This window comes from Clytia hemisphaerica, unplaced genomic scaffold (genome assembly GCF_902728285.1).
Source record: "Clytia hemisphaerica strain Z4C2 unplaced genomic scaffold, Clytia hemisphaerica genome assembly, whole genome shotgun sequence".
In the NCBI taxonomy this organism is placed as follows: Eukaryota; Metazoa; Cnidaria; class Hydrozoa; order Leptothecata; family Clytiidae; genus Clytia; species Clytia hemisphaerica.
This window is the reverse complement of record NW_027103836.1, coordinates 33,912-60,233: the sequence shown is the minus strand read 5'-3', so window position 1 is coordinate 60,233 and position 26,322 is coordinate 33,912. Positions and strand designations below refer to the sequence as shown.

The 26,322-nt window shown below is 33.3% G+C and overlaps 1 protein-coding gene across 5 annotated transcripts in view; it reads right to left on the bottom strand.

Moving 5' to 3' along the window:
- The window catches only part of LOC136807108 (diacylglycerol kinase beta-like), a 38,462-nt gene extending 17,576 nt beyond the window's left edge, over positions 1-20,886 (bottom strand). Inside the window, exons 1-10 of one of the 5 annotated variants that reach the window (XM_067063676.1) lie at positions 20,810-20,866; positions 17,688-17,736; positions 9,319-9,392; positions 6,797-7,004; positions 6,233-6,433; positions 4,190-4,384; positions 2,764-2,813; positions 2,052-2,126; positions 1,040-1,159; positions 505-531 (exon numbers count right to left, since the gene is read on the bottom strand). In XM_067063676.1, coding sequence (XP_066919777.1) covers positions 505-531; positions 1,040-1,159; positions 2,052-2,126; positions 2,764-2,813; positions 4,190-4,384; positions 6,233-6,433; positions 6,797-7,001 — 873 coding nt within the window. In that variant the 5' untranslated portion in view covers positions 7,002-7,004; positions 9,319-9,392; positions 17,688-17,736; positions 20,810-20,866. Of the gene's footprint in view, positions 1-504; positions 532-1,039; positions 1,160-2,051; positions 2,127-2,763; positions 2,814-4,189; positions 4,385-6,232; positions 6,434-6,796; positions 7,005-9,318; positions 9,393-15,482; positions 15,768-17,687; positions 17,737-20,809 lie in introns of those variants that run through there. The other 4 variants (XM_067063677.1, XM_067063674.1, XM_067063675.1 and 1 more) reach the window with 4 other exon arrangements.
- Positions 20,887-26,322: the final 5,436 nt, after the last annotated feature.

Below are 26,322 nucleotides of genomic sequence, written 5' to 3'. Positions count from 1 at the left end.
TCGCCAAATTAAATTCCCGCCAAATTTAATTTTTCAAGTTAACCGCCAAATTAAATTCCCTTAGAAAAAACTTTTTCGGCCACTCGCCAAATTAAATTCCAGTCAAAATTTCTTCCTTCAAAGAATCTAAAGTGTCCCGATTTAAGAGCTGGAGATTTTCTTCCAACGATTATTGGTTATGAAGCGTTGGCTTAAAAACGTAAGATGAGCCTCAAAATAGATGAGTGTGTCATGAGAAAATGTATGAAACGTGAAATACGTTTATTCTAAAACTTTGTGCGTGAAAAAACGATGAATGAAGTTCTCTATGATGTGAACAGGTACTTTATAATGTGGGAGGGTGTGTAACCACTGAAAGTTCCCCTGTTCGATTTGAAGTGCGAAACCACTTGAAGCAGTTTCAGCATTGAGAACCGATTTGAGAAGTACGCCCGTCTTGAACAGATATTCTCATATATGAAAAAAATAGTGTAAAAAGTAAAAGGATAATGAAGCTTGTCATACCTGGTGCTTGCCTTCTTCGTCGACTTTCTATAAGGAAAATCAAGAAGTTATTATGAAGCATTAAATCGTCTCATTAGTTATCTGAAATTCTGATGGCGTATTGGTGGCCGCCCACGCTAACGCTCTCAAGGAGCGGAACAATATATCCAACCTTCAGAGCAAAGCGTGTCGTAGCATATTTCCACATCATCTGGTACCAGATAATCTCATTAGAACCGTTTATGGTTTTTAACGGCTTGAAAAATATATTTTTTCTTTTATAAGCATAACGTTTATAAGCATATATAGGCTCAGTTTTTGGTACCTAAACAATGGCTTTATTGTTTCAGAACAATATAATGCTATAAGCACAATGCGAGCCTGGAATAGGGACCATGTACTACATTAAAGTGTCTTTAAAATAGTTATGCTCGTGTACATCTCTGTAGGACCAACGCTGCTAGGCATCAAAATTTAGTTGCAAAATGTCCTACGTTCTACATTTTTTGATCGCCCAGGAAAAGTCTCAAAAAATTAATATCAAGTGACAACTTACGATTTCCATGCCCATGAGGACAAGAAAAGGGATATTGTTCATGCCACCTTTGACCCATTCTTCTAAACTAATTTGACCGTCCGAATCATAATCCATATCTGCTAACATGTCCGTTAATATCTAGATAGCAGAAAAATATTAACAGTAATGTAAAGCGCGGATGAACTAAGAGTAACTTTACATTGATTTAAAAGAAACGAGCTGAGGAGTGGACGAACTGACCAACAACCTTGATGCTAATCGTGTATAAAATGCCTGTCCGAGAGTTACCCCAAATTTGAGGTAACCTGTTTCAATTTTCTTAAAAAGTTTAGAAATCCAATGATTGTATGAACCTCTAGCCATTCAAATTTTTGATTCAAATTTAATAAATTTTAAAGACCACAAAGACGGGAGTAACTCTCGGACGGGAATTTTATACACGATTAGCATCCCACATATCAAAACATATCAGAGGGGATGCGTGCAGCCTACGCTCACCTCTGATGAAAAAATGTAAACTCAAAACGACAGCATAAAAACAATGCTTTAATTAGCGTATTTTATGAAGAAGGAAATACAATGGTTTGTTTTTATATAATGAAATATTGTTATAAAGCAACGAAACAATAACACATGAGTGGGCTGCATATAGGAAGCGAAAAGTGCGGCTATAAAATTGCATAAATTTTATAGTTAAATGAGTTAAAATGTTAAAAAGAAACTGAAATTATTAGAGTAATACACTGTCGCAAGATGACGCTCTTTAACAAGACTGGCTCAGGAGCGAAAGTAAAATATTTGAATTTTTTTTCAATTTACATTTTTTGCCACTACGACCCCAAGCTAATTAAGAGGTGCAGAATTTCAAAAAAGCTTCCCGGTTCTTTAAATGTAATGAAGGGTAAGCGATAAAACGACCAATAAACAAATGAAAGAGTTTTTCAAATAGACACAATGATGAATGAAGGTTATTGCGTCATTTGAAGGGATCATTTGAGCATTTAATGGTGATAGCTAGCTTTGTACTTACAGGTTTCAATGCAGTCGTGTCCCATCCTAGATATTCAGCTACTCTTAACATCTGAGAAACTATTGATTCCAATTCCTATAAATTGCAAAAAAGACTTTTTGAAATTTTATCGACAGGAACGAAATTAAATGAATTCTCTGTGGGACTTGATCCTGTACACGAACCACAAAATCTTTTATTTGTGGTTAGAAAATTCAGAAAGTTCCGTCATCTGACGTCATAGAATTACAGTCTATAAAGGTTCCATCATTGACATTCAATGTTTTTTATGGTAATGACGACTTAATTTCTGACGAAAATGAACAAAAATTTGAGTTATCTATACACAATGCTTTTAATTTGCTGAATTTTGAAAGCTTGCGCTAAAAGTGGATTCTTTTCTTAAATAGGTCACAGCCAGGATGGGCTCTTTGAGAAACCATATAGTCATTATTAAAAACCCCGGTCTGGCAATGTACTGTTTTAGCTTTTTGTTCGATTTTTCTTTTGCTACAAACCAAAGGCAACTTGATTTGCATACTTTTTGATCAAGTTACCAAAATCTCATCTTGGGACTGGTCTATTTTCTAATCAAATGATCAAAAAGTTTGCAAAATAAATCGATTTCGGTACGTAAGCTCCATCTTTTAACAATAAAAAGAGACAAAAGCCTTCCAGACCGGTGTTTTTATAATGACTATATGGAGAAACGAAGGTGAAAAATAGCTCTTACTTCTCCATCTAAATAATCGTTATTGTCCGAATCATAAACTCGAAATACAACTGAAAAGAAGAAAATGAACATCAATCAAAATATACACGTTTTTTTATATAAGAACAAACTATATAAGAACATAAGGCTTAGATGACCAAAAACCTAAGAACAAGCTAAGAACAGTTTAAGGCTTTGCGGACTCTATAACACCCGATTTTAGGAAAATAGACAAAAATACTCAAAAAATGACGAAAATTTAAAACTCGATTACAAGAACATTGGAAGGCTTCAAAAGTTTTGTATGCTCTTATAAAAAAACGTGTACGGTTCGAATTAAAAAAAACAATCAAAAAGAGAAAAGGACCCATCGTAAATATTTCATTTTCATTTTGCTAGGTGTAGACAGTTCCATACGGATATGCAAAAGGTAAGTCGGCAAAATGAAAGGTAATTGCAATGACAATCCCTTTAAAAGATAATATTGATTAATTCAAAAATCCCTGTGTGATAACACGTAAAACTTGGTAAAACCCAATGACAAAAGAACATAAATTTAAGACTAGAGAGAATCATTATTAGAACTTTTGGATTCTTTATTACTGAAGACCAAGAGAAGGATAAACAATACACTCCCCCTTTTTCAATTATTTACCTTGAATTAGATTTTTGAAGAACTTTTAATATTAAAAAACAAAAGGGTAAAAATTCCTTATTCAGAAAATGTTTATTGGAATGACAAGCAAAGTTGGTGTTTTGCTTGGACCTCCGAGGATTTTGGGTTAAAAATGTCGAGTTCTCCTTCATAATACAGGTTTTTACAAGGAGTTGAGTGGAAATATTGGATTGCGTGAGATATTGCTTTATCTTGTTGGTACCACGTGGAGAAAAGTACGTATGTAGTTAGATTCTTTAAGTATGGCATTGGTCGTGTGGGCAGGACTATTGACTCATACGCCTAAATCTTGCTTAATTAAAAGCCATGAAAATTCCTCAGTCGTTTCAAGAAAAAACGTATCGGGGGAATCTGTAGTTTTACGTTATTTAAAAATAAAGGTCTTAAATCTAAAAGTTTGTAGCGGGTGTCCCAGAAAAAAGTCCCCCTCTTTGAAGTGAATTTTCTTGAGTTCTTTGAACTTTGAAAGAATCAATCCTTTTGCATTGAAAAGAAAAAAGTAAGATAAACTTAAATTTTGAGGGGTCATTTGTCAAATTTGATTAACTAGATCAAAAGTTATGGTTTAAATACTGAAAAATCATCATAGAAAAAAGGCGAAAAATCAGGGTAGAATCTTTAAGTTTATTCTTTCTCTTTTCAATACAAAAGGATCGATTCTTTAACAGTTTACAGAATTAGTTTTTTTCTGGGACACCCGGTAGAAGAAGTTTATGGAATTTCTAGAATTTCTAGAAATTGCTTCCTTCTGTAAGGGCAGCGTTCACTTACATTCTAATTTATCTTTGACATCTCCACCTTCTAGTAGTGATAAATAACAAGCAATTTCTTTGATTTCAATCATAGGTAGATGTGTCATTGTATCTAAAAATAATCGTCTCTTTGTTATAGGTGTTAGCATTTCATCATTAGTTTTGTCTATGCGTGATAACTCTGCTTCTGAAATTGCTCTCCTTGGAATATCACCTAAAACAAATAAATAGGACTAAATATCAATATAATACAAATCAATTTTATTTTTACAGATATTTTCAAAAAGTCCTCAAATCATACACCCCAATCTCACAGACCAACTGGGAGCCCTCCCACTTAAAAAATTGTCCAAAATATCGTTCCCAGCACAAATATATCTTCCAATTTTTGTTCCACTGATAATAATCAAATAAACCAATCCTCACTACAAAATGTGATGCTTTTTTTACCATCCCCACTGAATTTTTTTTGTTCTCAAGCATTGGGAAAAAAGAGGACCTTTCAAATGAAACAAAAAATTTTCGATTTCGACGATTTTTTAATTGCCGATGACGTCATCGATGACGTCATTTTTTGAGCTATTTTTCTTTATAGCTTCTCAAATATTGATGAGCTTCAAATTTTCACTTCCATTTTCATTTTCAAGCCCCAGAAAAAGTGATGACGTCACATGGGGACCAGCAAAATGGTCAAAATTTTTCTCACCACTCGTTTTTGTGATCTTATAGACCTAATTGATCATTTAAAAAAGTTAGTTTGCTTTTAACAAGTCTGTGCACATGAAGAACATTGTAGCTCTCACTAGACTTTCAGTCCGTTATTTCTATCCCAACTGGGTGAAAAAATCCTACCGGATCTGTGAGAAGGAGATGTAATCATTGACAAGAAGGATTGAAAGACAAATATTGTCATGTAGTTTCTCGAAAAAGTAAAACAGCAAAAAATGGGATCTTCGGGGACTAAGAGGCATTTACACAACCTCATAAAGAAAAAAAAAATTGTTAGAACGTATATTGTGTATGTATGTCATCTGAATAAAATAAATTCGATTTGAAATTACAGTGGCTTGAGTCTCCATACTCCATACCCGAAACCTGTTGTTAACCGGTAACTTTCTCGAAGTAGGCTACACGGCTTTTTGAGCAATACAATTGGTTCTTTTAGCATGACGACGGGCCTACTACACTAATACAATAATGACCGGTTAGTTGACGCTATTCTGAGAAATGTTGCCCAAAGTCAAGTAACGACCGAGCTTGCGAGTGTCTCCTTGACTCCAACAAGTACAACAATTTAACAATCATGTCACTATCGGTAGACGAGAAAATCTCTTGGGGACAAAATATTTACAGACGAATTTTTATAGCCGACGAATTTTCTACCGATAAGATATAATACCGACCGCAAATTTTGCGTTCAGCGCGCGTATATGAGTTATGGAAACTCCCCGCTGTAATTTCTCTTGAAGTATATGTTAATAATTAGTTTTAGGTTAATGTATGCTTAATTAATAAGATGTTAGTGATTTTTGACAGTGTCGTTGCGTAATTATGTTATGTCAAATTTCTGTAACAAGCGTTAGTGCAGCGGTCCTAGGAATTTAAGTATAAACAGCAGTTTATAAAGGAATGGGTAGGGATTGTCTGAATGAATAATACTAGTACACGTTTTTTATAAGAACAAACTATATAAAAGAACATAAGGTTTCAACGGTTAACAAGTTAAGAACATTTTTTTAAGGCTTCGTGGACTCTAAAACACCCGATTTCTTAGGAAAAAAGGCAAAAATGCCCATAAAATGACGAAAATAAGAACATATATGTTAAAAACATTTTTTGGCTTAAAACTCAAAAAGTCAAGAACATCCGAAGGCTTCAAAGATTTTGGATGTTCTTATAAAAAAGTGTATTTCATTCGTGTTATCAGCCAATAAAATAGCTCAATATGTAGTTTTATTGACTGTGCGGTAAGTGAAAACTAGACTTCTATGACTTTGTCGTGTTGAATGTACATGCAAGCGTAAAGTAGTATGCAAAGTGTTGCATGGAATGATTAGCTAACCTGGTGTAAGTGTGTCATTACAACATTTAGTACGAGTGGATGTTATATTAAGGGAAGAAGATAATCGAGAATTTTCTTTGTCTTCTTTGATACTCTCGAGTTCTGTAGTTTCACCGTTCTGTTTAATACCTGCTACAACTGTTGCTGTGGCAACAACCGTCGCTCGCCGTGCACCTTTTGCGATCCTTGACAATGAACTTTCTGGAATAGAAATATGATGAGTGCTTTCTTACATAATTAAGTGAAAAAAAGTGATTAGAGTTTTTGCAAAAATAAAGTGTATTAAAAACAGTGAGAGTAAATTCAAGCAGCCTTTACAATGCATCCTATAAATTAACATAATCTAGTTATTCCTAAAAGAGTGCTCAAATGAGAATAGACTTAAATCCTATAATATGAAACCGCTAGTGTATGTGTTTTGAATGAACATTACACGTATGATTAATTAAAACGACTTTTAAAGTTTTTTAAATTTTAGAATTTTAGAATTTTTATCATAATTTAAAACTTTACATTTTTAGGGAAAAAACAATGTTTTTTTCTGGAGTTAAGCTATATAGTTACCATTCAGCTGGTCTAAGCTCTCTTGCGAAACATTTCCATTTTCTACTAAGATTTTTCGTAATATTGTGTTGGGAAGATCTGGTGACTTTGCATCTCCTCTGGGAACTTTCTTATGGAAAGTCCAAAATAAAGTCTGCATCAATTCTTCGCTCACACTTTGTCCCAAATAGACTGACATGAATAGTTTGAATCCATCGTAACCCATAGGCTAAAAGAAGAAAAGAATTACAACCTAAAAGAGGGATTCTTCCATAGATTTATAAAGCCCAAAGGGCTAGAAGTCGTGCTTCGGCTGAAATTTGTGCCGATGTCACGTGACATTACAATAGAATTTCAGCGCTTGACCAATAAGAAGCTTCACGGATTTTCGAAAACAATAGCAGCATTATTTTTTGCGATAGTCCCTTTTTTTTGCTTGGAAGAGCTTAAAAAGCACGACATCTTCAGACTTCACAAAAATCTGTGGGTTCTTCTCAAGGGAGTCTTGACTTAGGTCAGAACCATAAAGCCATTTATCCTGAAAAATAACAACTTAATGATGGAGGGGAGATGTTTTACTGGTAGGGTTCAATACAATCAACTAAGGGTTAAAATAACCGAAAGTTTTTAATGACTTTTTAATTGTATAATAGATCTGATAAAATTTGAAACACTTTTCTTTTGAATTGAAACAAGTGATACTTTTATGGACCTACCTGGTTATGCATATAACACATATATAATTGATATCTACGTGAGCGTGACAATTAAACAATCATTCAGAACACTAATAGTGCCGATCTATTAAAATTAGTCGTTTGTTTGTTATAAAAAACCGTTTAGAAACCAAAATTTCATGCTCTATAAATATTCTTTCATATTCGAGACTTCGTGAGCAAAAAAAACATCGATCTCATCAAAATATTGAGTAATTTGGCTAAGAACATTGATGTATGCTTATTAATAGTGATTCTTATAGATAAAGATGCGTTTTTTGAGCTGAAAAATTCGTTTTTTACAAAAATCAGCTTGAGCCATCTTTTACCTATTTTCATTCAAAAAAATTAGAAAAAATTAATGATCCAATTTTTCAAAGTCCAAAAAACCCGTTTTTTAGCCGTTTTTTGGCCCAAATTTGCCCAAAAACATTTTTTTTCGAAAATTGGGCTCAGTCACATTCAAGGGTTTATAGTTACGCATCTTTGTGCAAAAAATAATAAAGAATGAAACAGGCAATCTCGAGAAAAGCTAATACCTAAGTAATTGATAATGTGTTTATAAAAAAATATCGAATTTGGCCAGTTTTTCTACAAACATACGCCAAGTAACCAAAGGTTCATGTCTAAACACATATATTCTTTAAAAGTAAGCCCTCATGAGAAAAAAAACATCTATCTCATAAAAAAATGTAGTAATTTGACTAAGAACATTAGTGTATGCTTATTAATATTGATTCTTATAGTTAAACATGCGTTTTTTAAGCCAACAAAATTTTTTTGCGAAAATCTGCTTGAGCCATCTTTTACCTATGATGGTACCCTACTATCATACAAAAAATCAGAAAAAATTAATGATCCAATTTTTCACAAAGTCCAAAAAACCCGTTTTATAGCCGTTTTTTGGCCCAAATTTGCCTAAAAATTTTTTTTTTCGAAAATCGGGCTCCGTCACATTCGAGGGTTTATAGTTATGCATCTTTGTGCAAAAAATCAGAAAAGACTAAAGAGCCAATCTCGAGAAAAGCTGGTAACGAACGAACGAACGAACGAACGAACGAACGAACGAACGAACGAACGAACGAACGAACGAACGACGAACGAACGAACGAACGAACGAACGAACGAACGAACGAACGAACGAACGAACGAACGAACGAACGAACGAACGAACGAACGAACGAACGAACGAACGAACGAACGAACGAACGAACGAACAACGGTTAATTTATAGGACCTCCACCGGGGTAGGTCCAAAAAAAGACACCGCAATGATATCACTATGACAAGCTAAATATTGACACCATGTTCAAACGCTAAGGTTCCATTTTGGAAGCCATTCTATTGGTCAATATTCATGTTTTACGTCACTTCTGACCAATAGAACGGCTTGATTTCGTTTCAGAGCGAACGGAGCCGTTACCTGCGAGCATGGTTTGTCAACAAAAAAAATCAATTGATGTCAAGGAATAAGGCAACTGAAAATAGTATAATAATGCTGAATCGGCAAAATGTTAGTCTCGGGAAGAGAATCACTTTAAATGGACATAAAAGTGAAAGTAGTAAAACGTAAACATTGAACAATTAAAATCACGTGTCCAAAACAAACTTGTAAAAGAATTGAAACAATCAAAATCAGCCATTATTTGTTTTTATTTTTTTATTTTGACATGTGACATTTGTTTTGATTTTGTATCCCGCTGCATACGGTTTGTTTACAAATTTCGTCAGTACTTTAATGTCCCTTTAAATTTACCTACAAATGGAAAGTAGATTAGGGCATGGCAGCCAAAAAGTTTAACACTAACAGTTCAAAAGTGAGCTTACCTGTTCAGGGTCGTAACCTTCATGATAACCTTCTCGAAATTCCTGCAGTACATCTTTTAATCTTCTCTTCGAGTCTAGAAACCAAAGTGGATAATATTAGAATATAAAAAAACACTTGAAACAATGCCCAAAAGTACTTCACAACTTAGTCTTCATAATATACAGCTCCAGGCTTTTAGGCCTTACTAAGAGTCGAGTTTTACGCTCGACTTTAAGTGACTTCACTTGACTTAATACTTGACTTCATAACTTGAAATTTTTGAAACTTGAAAGTTAGACCCTCTTACCCTTTACTCAGTAACCTTGAAAAGCTACTAATTGTACTCAAATTTCAACATCAAAAAAAGCAGTTTAATACGTGGGGGGGATGTCAACACCATGTTATATTAAAATCATCCCCTATGGTTCAAACTATCTTTCTATTTTTAATCTGTTCAGTTATAACTTTATTCCTTCGTATCAAAATGTGCCAAATGTCATCTTTTAATATTCCTGATTTCAAATTCCCTGACTACATGATTTGGGAAATTTGAATTATTTTTCTGACTTTTTGGCTCTTCTAGATTTTGTTAAGGTGAAGATGACCATTGGAGTAATGCAAGTCATTTTTCATAAGGGTGGGTGTCACCAAAATGTTTGACCCCCAACCAATTTAGTATTTAGCCTTTAATTAATTAAAAATACTTAGAGTTAGACAATTATCTGGAAACTCATCTAGAATCAACTCCCATATTTTTGGCCTTTTTAAAAAGGATAGTGAACGAAATCTGTTTTATAAAGAATATATTATTGAGCAATTTACTTCTCTTGATCAATAAAGGCGTTTGGCGTTTGGCTTTTGGCAATTTACTTTAACATCTTGATTAACAGAGGAACCTTTTTTATGATGGAATTTAATGGCCCTTTCTTCTCTAAAGATAGGATGTGTGATCTGAATATAATAACCTATTATCTTCAAAAACTTTCCCCTGTGCAATTAAACATCCAGATAAGCGAACAATAATTAAATTGGCTACAAAAGAGGCACTCATAAACTGTTTTTTTCTTTGGTTTGGTTTTAGGCTAATTATTTGCAAAAAATTGAAACTGAAAAAGACTTGCTTTGTATAAGTTTTGTCTACTCCTTGGACACTGATTATTAAAATATTAAATGAGAATTTTAATGAGCTAACATTTTGTCAGACAAATCACCAAGTTGATTTGGGTTTAATAAAGACTTTCATTTTTTGATTTAGTATAAAGTGAGACAAAGGGTTTCGAATGAGTGGATGAAAAATCCGCTTAGTTATAAACTGTTGAACCAGGTTGAACTTTAAAGAATGTGTTTTAAACTCCTATTTCTTGTCTTAATTTATTAGAAATTTAGTGTTTTTATAGTGTTTAACCATAATTTTGAGAAATTAGAGAAACTTTGTGAATTTCATCAATAATTCAACTTTTTCCTCATTATTTAGAATAATCATAAAAAATAAAAGGAAAACACCCACACATAAAACAGTTTGTAGAAGTTTGAAAATGTTTTTAAAAAGAATGTTGGTGTATAAAATGAGACGTCTGAGAGAAACAATCGCTTTCAATAAAAGACATTCAGTCTTTGATATGAAATTTTTAAAGCCTTCCGATTTCCAAAAATACAGAAAACTCCATGGTAAATGAAAGCCATAGGATATCTTATCATATTGTCTTGACCAAATAGCTTAACTATATGAGCTAGACAAACAATTTTACTTTGTGGACTAAATAGCAGATACACCAAAAAATACTTTGCAGAAGATCTTTAATATTCCCTAAGGAAACCTTGCAAAAGCAAATTTGAATTTTTTTTAACTGTAACAGCATACGTGGACATTCTTATAAAACTTTTAAATTTCTTCAATTTAAATATGCAAATTGCCAAAAATTGTAAGGGATGATATTTTTAATTGTCAAAATTTCTTACTTTAAAAAGATGCCATAAAAGCTCAATCTCAGAGAATATTTTTTTATTCATAAAGACAAAAATTGAAGAAGAAAGAAGGAAAGAGGTTAAAATTTATATAAAAAACGCCATCTTTTCTTTAAAAATCAACTTTTAAAAAAAAAGAGAAGGAATTTACCATTTGATATCAAATCGATTTAATTTACATTTAAAAGAAAGAAAAAATATGGAAAGGAAAAATATTCCAAAAAAATGTTTTGTTAAAAGAAGTTCTACTGATTTCTTCTCATGACAAATACAAGGTATTTAAAAAACCAAAATCCATAGAAACTAAATTTTCAAAATTATAATTATAATACAGTGTATTTCTGGCAGTTTCTTGAAATTTCAATTTAAAAAATTGAGCAAAAAAAGTAAATACAAATTCGATAAAGCTTAAACTGTTTCCTGGTAATAGTTACTCTACCAAGTATTGACCTGGCTTAACCTGCTATGACTGTCTCTCTTTGAATCTGATAGGAAAGAGTCATACATCCTGACAATACACCTTTTCAACCGTAGCTGCCAATTGCTGCACAGGCTTATTTTTGTCCGTTTTACCACCCTAAAACCGTCCCAGTCTTTTTTTGCACCTATTGACAATAGAAAAAGGTGTAAGAAAGGATTGGATCAAGTTTAGGGGGATAATTAAATAATAAAGTGACACGCGTCTGACAGCGCGATTACGGTAGAAAAGGTGTAAAATACTTATAACCTAGATGTAAATATTTAAAACATATTCTAGGAGATTAAATTGCAATTATAAATTTCATATTTTTTTACTTTTCAAAATTTGGTTGCTAGACCAATATTGCTGTGATTATTATTTATTAAAGATTGTGGATGCAAGCCTTGATTTTAATTAACTAAAGCTTATTTTAAAGCTTTGGTATTGCTTGTTATTTAAAAAGCATAACAGTGAACTGAATGATAGTTATTAAAGAGCATTGATGTACATTTAATGAGAAGGTATTTTCACACAGCTAAAAGACAAAACACAGCAAGGTTCTATTGCTTGATCTCGGTATTTCATATATCTAGGATCAGTTGAATTATGAAAAACTGTTTATACAAAATCGATTTCTTCTCTAGCTTAAGGATGCATTTTGATTACAACGAATTAATGTGTACACAATGCTTATATTAATTGATCAGATTAACATATTGCGTTTAAATACTTTGTATGGGTTGACTTTTTGGAAAACTGTTAGCACAATTTCAAATAAGAGAATAAATTAATAGTTTGTGTTCTCTTTAAAAAGAAAAACATTGATGATATACCTTTGATGGGATGGAAATGAATATCATTTTAAAAAATCAATAGATGAAACTCGACTTATTTTTTGGAGAAACTCATCTGAGGTTTAAGCTCAATGAAAATTCTTTTTGAAAAAGATTTTCAAATATAATCAGGGGGAAAAGCTCTTAATCTATGCTACACAGAGCAAAAAAAAACTTGTTATGAGAAAGAAAGAAAATGTTTATTCCATGAAAAAAATGTTTAAAAAACATAAATCATTCATTATATTTAAACATCTTAATAATATTGGAAACTTTTCAAAAATCTTCTCACCTTGAAATTTTAGCTAAAAAGCAAACAGAAGAAAGCCCCTGGAAAGTTACTTACTCAGAACTTTTGAGAATACTGATGTTTCCGCATAGAAGAATAAAATTGAAAATATATAAATTGAAAAAACACTCTAAATGAAATTGAAACAATCCAAAACACTCCAAAAATAGTAAAGATGTTTGTTTACAGTCAGGGATCTGCAATGGATCATTACATCATATGTAAAGGAAGTGAGCTTGTTATCAATGAAAAGCATGATAAGTTTGTAATTAGGAAGTCTTGATATCAATTAAGGAAGTTAATGATGAAATAAAGATTTAATTTCATTTATAACATTTGATTTCTAAATATTTAAATAACAGTTACAATAAAACATCTTAGGCCAGTTGTAAAACAGGTTTAAATGGATTTTGAATGCTCTTTATTCTACTATGAAAAAGATCAACCTCCTGAGTTGTTAATTACAGACATTAATCATTGTAATTACATCAAAATTGAAACAAGCACTGGGTGGCTTATCACTTCCTCTTCAAATAAACAAAACAAAAAAATAGCAATGAAATACTTTGGGAAATCTATATTTTTTAGATAACAAATTTCTTGCAAGTAGCCAAATAAAAATACCACTAGCCTACCATTACAACTAAGGATTAACACCAAAAACTTTTGTTTTGTTGCTTTACTCTGTCAGACTCTTTTGTTTCATGATCAAAACGAAGGTTGAAGTATCATTGCCTCAAAGATAATTATACTGATTCAAAAATTGAAAAAAAGAATCTCATTCGAATTTATATAATTTCCTCAAACATGTGTTGCCAGGTACTGCTAGATTCAGATTGGAATCTCTAGTTTTTATTAAAAGGGGTATTCGACAGACAAAAGTCTGATAGAAAAAAGATTTTTCCTCTCTGATGGCTAAGCAAAAAAAATTAGTTTCAATCAGTGATTCTGACCTTCCGTTTGTTCTTATCTCTAGAGTTAAGGGTGTTGAGATTAGGAGGGGGATGTTGACATTAGACCAATATACGATAGTTTACGAGTAGTTAGAGTGATTTTTAAACAGCTTATTCAGAAGGTCTTACCTATAAACATTTAAAGACCAGACAGTTGAGTTGCTATGAGGGAATTAGACAATGTATGTCAGCATTATACAAAGTCATAGTAGTTATTGGTTGAAAAATTGCGAAATTCACGACATTTACTTTTGCAAATTTGAGGAAAAAATGATTTTCGCAAGCATAAACTTTTGCGAATCCTAGGATAAAAATGAGAACTTTCAAATAAAAGTTGCCTTAAAAGTAAAAGATATTCCTTAAATCCGCTAAAGTTGGTTGCTCTTTGACTTTAAAACAGCTTTAAAGGATAATAATATGCAGAGAATTTGATATTTATTACGATTTCAAGGTTTTATAGATTTCAAACTTTTTTGAGAATTTTTTGCGAGTTGCCCTGTTTAGAATTTCTAAAGACATTTACTTTCGCGAAAAAGGCCAAAATTCACGAAAGTTTCTGCTCGCGAAAGTTTGTACGCCTAAAGTATTAGCACCACACAAAACCATCTTTACTCTCAGCAGTAGCCTCATTTGTTAATTTGCATTGACAGTTTTCAGGAGAGTTCCAAGTTAGAAATATTGACTAGAAGATGCTTGGAGATTCTTCAGAAAAAAAGAAAAAATGTTACAAAATGCAAAAGATTTGGAGGAGCATTTTCTAGAAAGAATAAAAAGGGAATGTTTTCATACTGTTTGCCAGACGATCTCAATCGAAAGAAATCGACGATCGAACCAGTCGAACCAAATCGAACGCAATCGACCGATTGAAATTCGATTGTCGAACGCAATCGAATCTCAATCGAATATTACCGCAATTTTCAGATTCGATTGATATTCGATTGCGTTCGATTGATGTTCGATTGCGTTCGATTGCGTTCGATCGTCGATTCATTGTTTCCTTGTTCATAGAATAATTTCTACGTAAAATCGAAAGTAATTTCATTCGGCTTGTGATGTTTGAGAGCTCGGATGTTGGGAAGCTGCAAGAATAAAGCCAGACGATCTCAATCGAACGATAATCGAACCAATCGAATATTACCCAGAATTTTGACGTTCGATTGAGATTCGATTGCGTTCGACAATCGAATTTCAACCGGTTGATTGCGTTCGATTTGGTTTGACTGGTTAGATCGTCGATTCCGTTCGATTGAGATCGTCTGGTGTTTGACTCACAAACCCATAAAAATTTGCTATCATAGGGTTCCTATGAAGTTTTAGGTTAATGTCAACAATTCTGGAAAATTTTACTTCTTTTATGTCAATACTTTCAATTTGAAACTCCAATGAATATTACTTTTAATTCTTTTTTTCTGGACAAAAACGCACCCCAAAGACAATGAATCCAAAATGATTTACCTATTCTTGATCTCTTATTGGAATTGCTAAGTCAGTCAATTATTGATCCGCTCTGATCATTGATCCTACCAAAGCGCAAAGAGTCTTCAAGGTTTTTAGTTTACACTTTATCATCATAGAGACTACATTATAAACCTTCTAATTGTATTTTTTAGGGAAATTACAAAAACTTGACTCAGTACAGACATTACATGATGAATTATTTTTGGGGAAAGTTACCCTAACTCACATTTAGTATATTCTTGTAATTTGGTAAATTCGTCAGGATGTAGCCTGTCCCAGATCCCTGCAGCAGCCATTCTTATTCATAAAACTTGATGGTATTTAGAAGCAACATCTATATTTTCAACTCGACGGTCGAAGTTTATCAGCATAAGGAATAAGTAGAAAAATGTGTTGTCTTCTGAATTCTATAAGATTACATTCTAGTGCAAAAATCACAAGTCTTTTCCATATTATTTTCCAGTGCAGCTCGCAGTATCTCTCAATAAAAACATCAGTATAAACACTTTACTACTGTATTCCCACAAATTTTTGTTTTTCGTATACACCTCCAACCTTGTTATCTAGGAGCTAATTAAGCCGTAGAGGGAGTAGGTAAGGATCACTGTTATCTCCCTAATATCAAGCCATGTCTATATTTAGCAAGTATATAGCAGCTGGGATGGAGAAATCGTTTACATCGATTCACATTTCACAGCGCGCTCTCCCTTTTCTTTCTGGTCTAACTTCGTTTTCGCGGTTCGATAGCGAATTGGTCGATTAATTGAAGTAATTGTACCGATAAACATTCAAATCGTCAAAGCGATATATTCATTTCTTGTTTATTTTTCGGCATGTTTTATATGAAACACCTAAAAGATATTTTTTTACACTATTAAGGGCTCTGACCATAGTCAAAAAATTTGTTGAAGGGTTTGAAATAAAACCTTTTTTTTTGGGGGGGGGGGGCGTGCGGGGTTTGCGATTTCCGAAATACCGAATAATTTTGCCAAAATTTCCGAATTTCCGTAAAAAAATACTCGCAATTCCAATACAGAATTTTATGGGTACATTTTCCTCGTTTTGACAAATTTTTCATAAAATTTGATTTCTCATGTATGAATTCTGAAAGATAAAAACTTTATAATATCGAAATTTCGAAGCAAAATTTCATAGATTTCCGATGCCGAAATAATTTCAGAATTCCGAAATACCGAAGAAAAAAGGGTCGATTTCCGCAATTCCGAAATACCCCCCCCCCCCACTTGTTTTAATTCATTCTATTAAGGGTAATAATTAAGAATTTATTTACAAAAATGATGTTATGAACTTTAAAAAGATGTTAATAGAATGTTATTTTATTCACTTTTGTAAACAATGCTAAGTTTTAGTGGGTAATTAACGTTTTTCTTTCGAATTTTTTTTTAATTGTCCGCAAAGAATTGATTTTTTTTTAGATTTATTTTTTTAGTTTGGTTAAAGATACACCATCTATCGCAAAAACTTTTTCAAAATGTTTTTTGTACGCCGAAAATAAGGTCTTCAAAGTTCAATTACGCTCCTCCGCAAAAATCTTCATTTTCTTCTTCATCAGATTTTTTCATTGTGATTTTTAAATTTTTAGATTCAGGAATAGTTAGCCTAACAGAAAATATATATATAACACGCCATAGTTTTAATGGCTACATCAGGCAGAAATCTATACTTTGTAAATGGCAAATATGAAAAAATCACTATGGTCAGAGCCCTTAAAAAGGGGTCTGTTAAAAAGGTCTGACTACTTTAATGGGATAAATTTTCGCGGGGATTAAATTTCGCGGTTGAGCTCATCCGCGAAATTTTAAGATTTCGCGGGGATTAATTTTCGCGGATGGCACTATTGGGGGGCATTATTTTCTCGATTTTGTGATTTTTACTGTCAAATCATGCATATTGGTTGTTGAAATACACATTATTTGCGCCTCTTTGATGCAAGTAACCATTCAAATAGTATTTATTTGACATATTTTGAGTTTTGTTTAGAAATATTTCGCGGATGGGCCTTTTTCAAATTTCCAACGGGACTTATTTTCGCGGATGACACCCAAATCCGCGAAATCCGCGAAAATTAATCCCCGCGAAAATTTATCCCATTAAAGTAACAGGCCTGGTGGAACAACCGTTAAAGTGGGGAGGCTGAAGGCTAGGCTTCTGTTCATCCTCTAGCGAAAAAAGTTTCTTATACAATCATGGTCGAAATATATTGAGATTTTAGTGTATTTTAAAGTTTTTCAGAGTTTAAAATTCGCGAGCGTTGAATATTTCGATTTTATGTGGAAATGATATTGAATGTATCGAACGTATTAGAGTTTCGAAGTTTATTTTTAAAATCAAAATTTCGCACTGACCAATTCAAAAATATTTGCCCACTTTTGCCTTGTTTTCCATAGATCCAAAATAAAATAACACTCACCCTAAAACCATATGTTCATGGATATACACACTTCATGGTTGTCTTCTCACTGATAAAAGTACACTGTTTTAGCATTAAAACAAGTTCACTAATGGTTTTGGCTTGAAGTTAGACTAGGAGCATTTGGCGAGGTCGTCATTTTGAAAAAGAATGTTTAAAATCCAAATTACAAAAAAACTACTTGGAGTTGAAAGATGTATTCAAAAATGAGAAACAAACATCAATAACAGATTTGCAATCACTTATTCTCAAATAAAAACATTGCTTCGTACTGTTTTTACATTCGAAAAACAACTAAAATCTGGCGGACTGTTTTACAGTCCGCCTAAGCAAAAGCATATTACCATATACTACCGGGCCACTTAATCGCGCCATCCAGTCTATCCAAAAGCTTTAAGTGGACCCCGGGCTAGCTTGAAGTTTGCTTGAGATACGATCAAGCGATCGTGCAAAGTTAGATAATAAGAGACAAAAAGGAGAAGATAAGGAGAAGATCGTGCACTTCTTTGTTTCCATATTTCAAGCAACTTTCAAGCAACAGTGGCTGCGTTTAGACCAACTGGCATTTGTAATTTGGCATTTGCTCATGAGGGATTCGATTTTAATAGCTTTTCCATTGTATTTTCTGTCATGGCATTTAAGGACTCGTCTTTTTAGAGTCATTACTGAAAAGGTGATTCCCTCAAGTTCAACTTTGACAGATCAAACAATGAAAAGCATGGAGTTTCTCAAAAACTGCAGTCATCAAGACTGAAACTTTTTGCGGTAGGGCTAGGCTATGGCAAATCTTGGAAATTCTACAATCTATAGAAAGAACTGAATAAAAAACGTGCAAATACTTTAAAAAATCAAAAATGTCATTTTTAAATATTTCCCGTTTTCCAAAAGGGAAATATTTGTTAAAACGGGCTTTCTTCCCTATTTTCAGATGTCAAAACGCCTTCCGTACGCCCTGACTGACGCCCGCTTTAGCGCCTAAAGAAAGTCTACTTTATAAGAATCAAATCAATATCTCTTGATCGAAGGCAATATATCTTTCGGTAATTAGTTATTAGAAAGTAAACAAAGGATGGCGAAAAAGATAAGCATATTTATTTTTATTATAAGCATCTACTTTATAAGAATCAAATCAATAACACTTGATTGAGGGCAATATGCCTTTCGGTAATTAGTTCTTACAAAGTAAACAAAGGATGGCGACAAAGACGAGCATATTTATTTTTATTATAAGCATTTACTTTATAAGAATCAAATCAATATCTCTTGATTAAAGGCAATATGCCTTTCGGTAATTAGTTATTAGAAAGTAAACAAAGGATGGCGAAAAAGATGAGCATATTTATTTTTATTATAAGTGTCTACTTTATAAGAATCAAATCAATTTCAGAATTTTTGGAGTTTACACTGTGATAACATGTGAGCGATAGCTTCTCTTTTTGAGATGTGAGCGACCGTCTATCCCATGTCATCTCAAAAGTAAAGTTGAAACCAAGCTTTCTTCCTCCAACTTAAATTTTATCGATAAAACGAATTTAAAATCTACACATGCGTAATTTTGCTTACTTAGGGATATTTCGATAGGAAGCTCTGCGGGGCATTCTTAGCGACAGCTACTTGCTAGTATATGTCAATAATGACCTTCATTTTTAAGGAAATATTTAGTCGCAATTTTGCGATTCTTGTTTCTCTTTGTTTTGGTTCCTTTGTTTGATTTGAAATGCCAGAAAAGGGGATTTCTTTGCTCAAAATGACATTTCAAATGCCAACGAAATGCTAACACGCTGGCATCATCAGGCATTTGACAAACCGAACAATTGCGCGGAACAATAGAATTCAAAAGAAGGGTCGGTACTAAAATCCAAGACATATAATATGAGTACTAAAAGGTTTTTTGACAATTTTTGACCACCTAATTTTTGAAAAAGAAATTTTAGTACACATGTACTAAATTTTTATTGACATTTTTGCATAGTGACCACCTAAATTAGGCTTATTTTGGAATTTGGTTCAGAGTCTTTGGACTTTCAACAAAATGCCAACTCTTTTTATTTAGGCTGTCAATGAACCTGATCTATCTCTCTCTATTCTAAATAAAGACTCAGAAACTGTCAAGACACTTTTGCTCTGCTCTACTTAAGTTATTGCAAAGATTGATTGGTTATTTTTCACCTCTAATTTACAGCTTGCTATTTCTTTTCTACTGTATCCAGTTATCCATGGTTCTTTACAAAAACAAAGCATTCAACTTCGAAAATATTTTTTATTCAATAGTATATAAAAGCAGAACATTAAATACACCCCTGTTTCACAGCCCCGGCGAACCTTTTTCCTCATTGGGGATAAAAATTCCTATTGAAATGCTAATGGGATAGAAATTCTATTGTTCCAAGGCTAAAAATCCCAGTGGGGGTGGTTTTGGAGTGCAATTTTTTTAACATGGAATTTCGAGTGGGATGAAGTCAAAGTCAATTTTCCAGTGGGACTGAAATTCAAGGGTATTTTCCCACCGGGGACGAAATGTTTGCTTAATTTATGACACAGGGGTGTTTAAATCTTAAATAGAAAGTTTTTGTTTTTTTGATTTTGCCTAAAATGCTTGGTCAATAGTTAAATTTCCCTAAAATTTGGTGATTTTTAGTACTCATGTACTAAAATTTTTCTTAAATTTCTTGAAGACCCCACCTAATTTGGGATTTTAGTACACATGGTACTAAAATGCTTTAAGGCCTTTTTTGTAATACCACCACGTCACTAAAAGTCATGATGTCTGAAATTTTAGTACCGACCCCCCCCCCCCCTGCTGCAAGCAATTACAAATACCAGGCTGGTCTAGACGCAGCCAGTGTGAATACACCCAATGTTTGAAAATGAAAAGTGCAATCATGATGAACATGGTACAATGCCCAAGATAGTTCAATTCAAGCAAAAGACACAAAAAGGCATGCATACTAGTTAGTTCATATATAGCTTTTTCGCTTTCATTATGTTCATGCTTTCATAAACTTTCATAAACTTTCGATCTTTTCACAAAAACAAAGTCGTAAACAAAGGACAAAATGAAAAATCTACAACATGTTTTTTCAGTCAAACACCACACATTAAAAATGAAAGCTACATCTCACATTTTGGATATCTATTTCGTCAGTTCGTTTTGTTGAGATTCTTTCCTCCACCTTGGTTCCAGTCACTTCCTTTTTCTTTCCACGCGCCCTACCAGGCCCTACTCACCTTGTCTCACTGATGGTCACGAGAGTTCTAAAATCTGTAAGTAAACAAAACATTCGAACGTTCGATTTTAGAACGATTGCGGATGCTAAAATTTCCGGGGGTGGTACAACGGAATTGATGTGATGAAAACACCAAATTTCATTAAATTCATTTCTTTTATACATTTTGTCATCTCTAGACAAAGATCTTAGTTTTTTTGTCTTACTTATACATCAATTTATCAAAAAGTGACAAAGAAAAATAAGTCTCAAATTGAATAGACCCCCTGTCGACGAGGGAAGAATCCCCTCCTGGTTCCGATCCAGTCCCAGCATAGTCACTAGAAGGAAGATTTTGAGAAAATTTTGGAATGCCAGTCCCATTCATGGTCACCTTTATCGCAAATTTTGACAAAACTTTCAAAAGACGAGTGCGCAGGGTCCAATTTTTGACACGCGCTCCCGTCAGTCGGTAAGGGTGGTACCCCCCTAGCCTAGTTAACTAAGCCCGTATTCACAAGGCTAGGACACACGGCCTATGGCGATATAGCGTTTTCGGCGCTTGAAGATTTTTTATATTTACGGATTTTAAGTTTGCCTTGGAATACTGTTATTCAGTCACAACTTAACCATCAGATTTATCCAAGTGACTGAATCAAACTAGCTTAGATTTCTAGGCTAGTACCCTCCTTCCGCCACCCGTATTTCAAAGTGCACTTGAAACGAGCAAAAAGATGAGAGAAAGTGCACTCTATAGATGTAAAATCGAGCAAAATCAAATTTATTTTGCATATATAGAATTGACAAAAGTTTTCAAAAAGAAGTACCGTCAAAAGGTTTAATTTTATTACCAAAATTTAGCTAAATGTTCTCAGCTATGTAGTTTTTAAGGGTTCGATTTCAAAGGCCTAATTTTAGGTTATCTCCGAGCAGATTCCGACACTCTGCACTGGCACGTGTTTTCTCTCTAAAGCGGCCATGGTTCCGTCATATCCTTTTAAAGGCAGCAGGGTGTGGCTACACGCATAATGTATGATCGCCCGTAATGAGATTAAATTTTGAGTCGGACGTAGTCGTTTTTAAATGGAGTACACCTCCCCTTTCCCAGAGACGCAATTTCCCTTGCCAGCTTAGTAAAAGGAATCAACATTCAAACATATTCTCTCTACTTAAAGCTCGACTTCACGTTAGGAATAATATAAAAGAAAGTTGCAAAAATTATACTCTTTCTCAAAAAGACCGAAAACAAATTTTTGAATGCGTCGAAGACAAAAACTTTTTGGTCAGTTTAATGAACTATTTAACCTTTAAAGGGTGGGTTTGGAAGTACGGTTTGGTACAATCGCAGCTTCCCCTGACCCTAGCCCGACGAGATGAAAGAGTAGTAGAGTGAAATATTTTTTTTAGTCTTTTCACAGATAATTCTTGTAGGAAAGAGATTACATCGGGCAAAGGTTTACTCTCCTAAATTGAAGAGAGAAGACTTTCCAATCTTTTGGTAGGTAGAAATGCTAAATTTGTCCATTTTGTGACCTAAATAGTGCTCCTCAAAAGATATGTTCGAAATTTCTTTGAAAACTAAACGCATACAGTGAGAACAACACCTTAAGCCCAAAAAATCTTTTTGTTCAACACCCCCCACCCATCCAATCAAATCCCACACACAATTAAGGGCTCTAGTCATAGTGAAAAATCAATTTCAGAATTTGAAGATAAAACCTTATGTTTTCTCTTCTTTGACATGTTTAAGAACAAACTGCTTTAAAAAAAATGAATTTAAGTAATTACATCATGAGTAATTAAGGAATAAGTGTGGCATGGACCTTATAATAAAACGTCATAACGACGCTATTCATATACTTTTCACAAAAAAAGCCTAATCTCCTTGGGGGAAATCATTTTAATGTTTCAAACTTTTTTAAGTTAATGACAAGTAATTTCTTTATTTAGATTTTTTCGGAAAAATTTTCTATTTGGCTACATCCCAAGTTATAGTATAGCTGTTTTCGTCTGGAAATTTAGTGGAGAAAATTGCCGAAAATGAGGTTTTTTGGAGATTTTACAGGAATAAGATACTTCCACGAAAATTTTCCGAAATTATATTAATACAATAATGACCGGTTAGTGAGGGCTGTACTGAGAAATATTGCCCGAGGTCAAGTAACGACCGAGCTTGCGAGGTTGTTGCGTTGACCGAGGGCAATATTTTCAGTACAGCCCGAAAAAAACCGGTCATTATTGTATTTGTTAACCGTTTCCTTCAACTTTGATTGATTTTTAGCGCTTTATCCAGGAAAAAGCGAAATAAAGCAGAAAAAACAAGCGAAAAGAGATAAAAAATTGCTATAATTTCTGACGTCAAAAATAAAAAATGAGAGAAATGATGTCAACGCATTGTTCATTTTCCTTTGAAAAAGTGACGTCACAATGAATTTTCCTAACGACGGGCAACTCTGGACAATGTAGGCCCGTCGTCATGCGAAAAGAACCAATTGCATTGCGCAAAAAGCCATGTAGCCCGCTTCGAAAAAGTAACCGGTTAACAATTTTAGATACTAAATAGATACATCACCTGAACCAAAAAAAATTCCAAAATGTTCGATTTTTACCGAGATTAGGGCTTTGAAAGGTGAAATACTCTTCTTCGAAAAACTCTTCGTTTTCTTCTTCATTTAATTTTTTCATTTCAATTTTTCGATTTTTAAATTTTAAAAAGGTAGGTTTAACCATAGAGGTAATAAAAGTTAGACTTTTCTGTAATAGCTAGAGAAGTCATAAAACTTTTTAGAAATTTCTTTCAAATCGGCCTCCTTTGATTACCAATCCTTGATAGCAAAAATCAGTCAAGATAAAGATTATAAGAACTAAAGTAAAGTTATTCTGTCCAACGAAACCTCGTATTTTTAGGTCAAATGCAAATTTTTTTCGAATAATAATTTCTATATAATTTTAAAAGAAGTTTTTATTTTATCGGGAAACTTTCGAGAGGTAAACTTTTGCGAACTTTTTGTTGTTTGTGGAAGGTTCTTTGCTATAAATATCTTTAGATCTAAAATAGCAGCTGCCTCAAAATTTTGATAGAATATAGTTGAAAGATTGGCATTAGTAAATATGTAAAAATTGACAAAATTTGCCGAGGATTCCCTGAGCAGCGAACATTTCAGCAAAACTGTCATTACACAATGAACAAATTAAAAAAATGTAGCGTGATTTTATCACAGATCTGTAAAGCCCGAAGGGCTAGATTTGCGGCTTTTATCGAAAAGTGAAGCCTAGGTTTGGAAGGATTTCCTACCAAAGTCACGTGACTAAAATATGCAATTTCACCGATTTGAGAGATGTGAAATAGCGTTTGCCGCCTATTTTTTTTTATCTCGCGCTCCGAAAACAATTAAAATGCTAGATCCTATCCATCGGCACGAAATTTAAAAAGTCAAATTTTTGCTTCACTTTTTTTTGCTGGAGAAAGCTTAAATATGCCTATCTAGCCCTTCGGGCTTTACAGATATCTGTGGATTTTATATTTTATTCAAATTCTCTTCGACATGAGTATTCCCATGAGCGAAAGCAAAATTAATGGCTTTTTCCCAAAGCAACAAATAGTAGAGGGCATTTTGTAAAATCGCTCGACTGTTTCGTTAGCCTGGATATCCAGGCTGTAAATTATTTCACAGTCTAGTTTTAGATATTTTATGTTCTGATTTACAGCCTGGTCTCCCTCGAGCGATTTGCATTCTCTTTAAGAGAATGCAGTCCGCTTGCTTGCGCTCACTTCGCTAAAACCGTAAGGGCCAATCTACACGGTGTTGAGCAATTCTAAAGCAAAAATAGGATAGTCCTCCAGTTGCTAGTGAAGATAGGGCTTTCTGTTACATGAAAACATGAAAAAGAAGAAAACAGAGGCAAGTTCATTTTCCAAGAAAACATGGTTGGTCATGATAATGCATGCAAACTTTTTTATGGACTTTAGTGTAATCTTTGGATGTTTTAAATAGTTTTAGATCTTGTAAGACTGCTTTTTATTAATTTCTGTTTTGCTGCCCTGGGTTGGCTAGGAAACATGGGTTTTCACTTTCATTCTCTAGGGAGACCAAGCTCTATAATTTAAGAACTTTGTATGTTGAGGTAAATTTTGTTTTTTCTTAAATTTTGAGCTTGGATATCCAGGCTACTGTTTCGTTAGAAGCACTTGTTATACATTTTTGGAAAACTAAGGGGTAGGGGAATCGAAATTACTATGTTTCCAATTTTTTTTCGGACACTTTGGTGTGATTTTCGGACAAATATGACGGTCTCAGGCAAAAATCATAGGGTTAAAAATTAATGAAAATTTTAGCTCGAGAAAACGGAGACCTGTTGTATATTTTTGGAAAGCTCTCAAAAAATTAGGATTAGAGATATATTGCAAGTATAGGTGATTTCAGTACCTAACTCGAGATATTGAGCTTCAAAAAGCGCAAAAACTGGACAAAATAGCTGTTTCTGGCTGAAAAACACAGTTTTCAAGGGTTAATATCTCGAGTTATACATTAATCTTTTTAAAATGCAGAAATTGCCATTTAAGTCAGATGAGATGGAGTTTTTATAAGATACCTTAATAATTGGTCATTTGAAGTAATAAAAATGACGTGTTCTTTAGAAAAAGTAACGAAATTGTTTTATTACTGGCTAACGACCAACCAAATCAAATAAGAGCTTGTAAAAACTCCATCTCATCCCATTTAAGTTGGTGTAAAATCGAAAATACCCTTAATCACAAAAGAGTGTTACCCGAGTGTTAGACGTATCATGAACATATAAACGACTGGACATTTATCTTTTATTGTCTCTTTGAAGCGAGCTTCGTTGCCGCCTGTATTTCAAAACTGGTATGAAAAATCCGACAATATTCTGTCATAATTTTATTTCTTTGAATTATTTAGGTAAAAGGATTGATAGAGCTTGAACATTACTACTAATGTACAAAAAAATTATTTTCGAATTTTTTCACAAGTTTGTAATATATTATATCAACATTTTCAACTCTAAAATGCAGAATTTCAACTGCGTGTATACTTTTGAATCACTCCAATAATTTTTTTATGACTTGAAAAAGATAGTTTGCCAAAGTTTAGAGCCTGTGTCATAAGAATATCGAAATTAGAATGCGACACTCACTAAAATTATTAGACACTTTTAAGTCAAAATTTAGAAATAATAGTCGGAGTTTTGACAAGCTGACGATGATTTTGCCTCTGTTATCTTTGTTATGATATAGATAAAAGAGTTGAGAAGAGTAGAACAACAGAGACTTTTGTCGAAGTTTTGACGTTGTTAGCAACGTACTCCCAAGTGGTATATTATCAAAATCTATTGTTTCATTTTATGCTTTTAACGAGGCGGCAACGAAGCTAGCAGCCCTTTCTACAAAAAGACAAAGGATATGGATG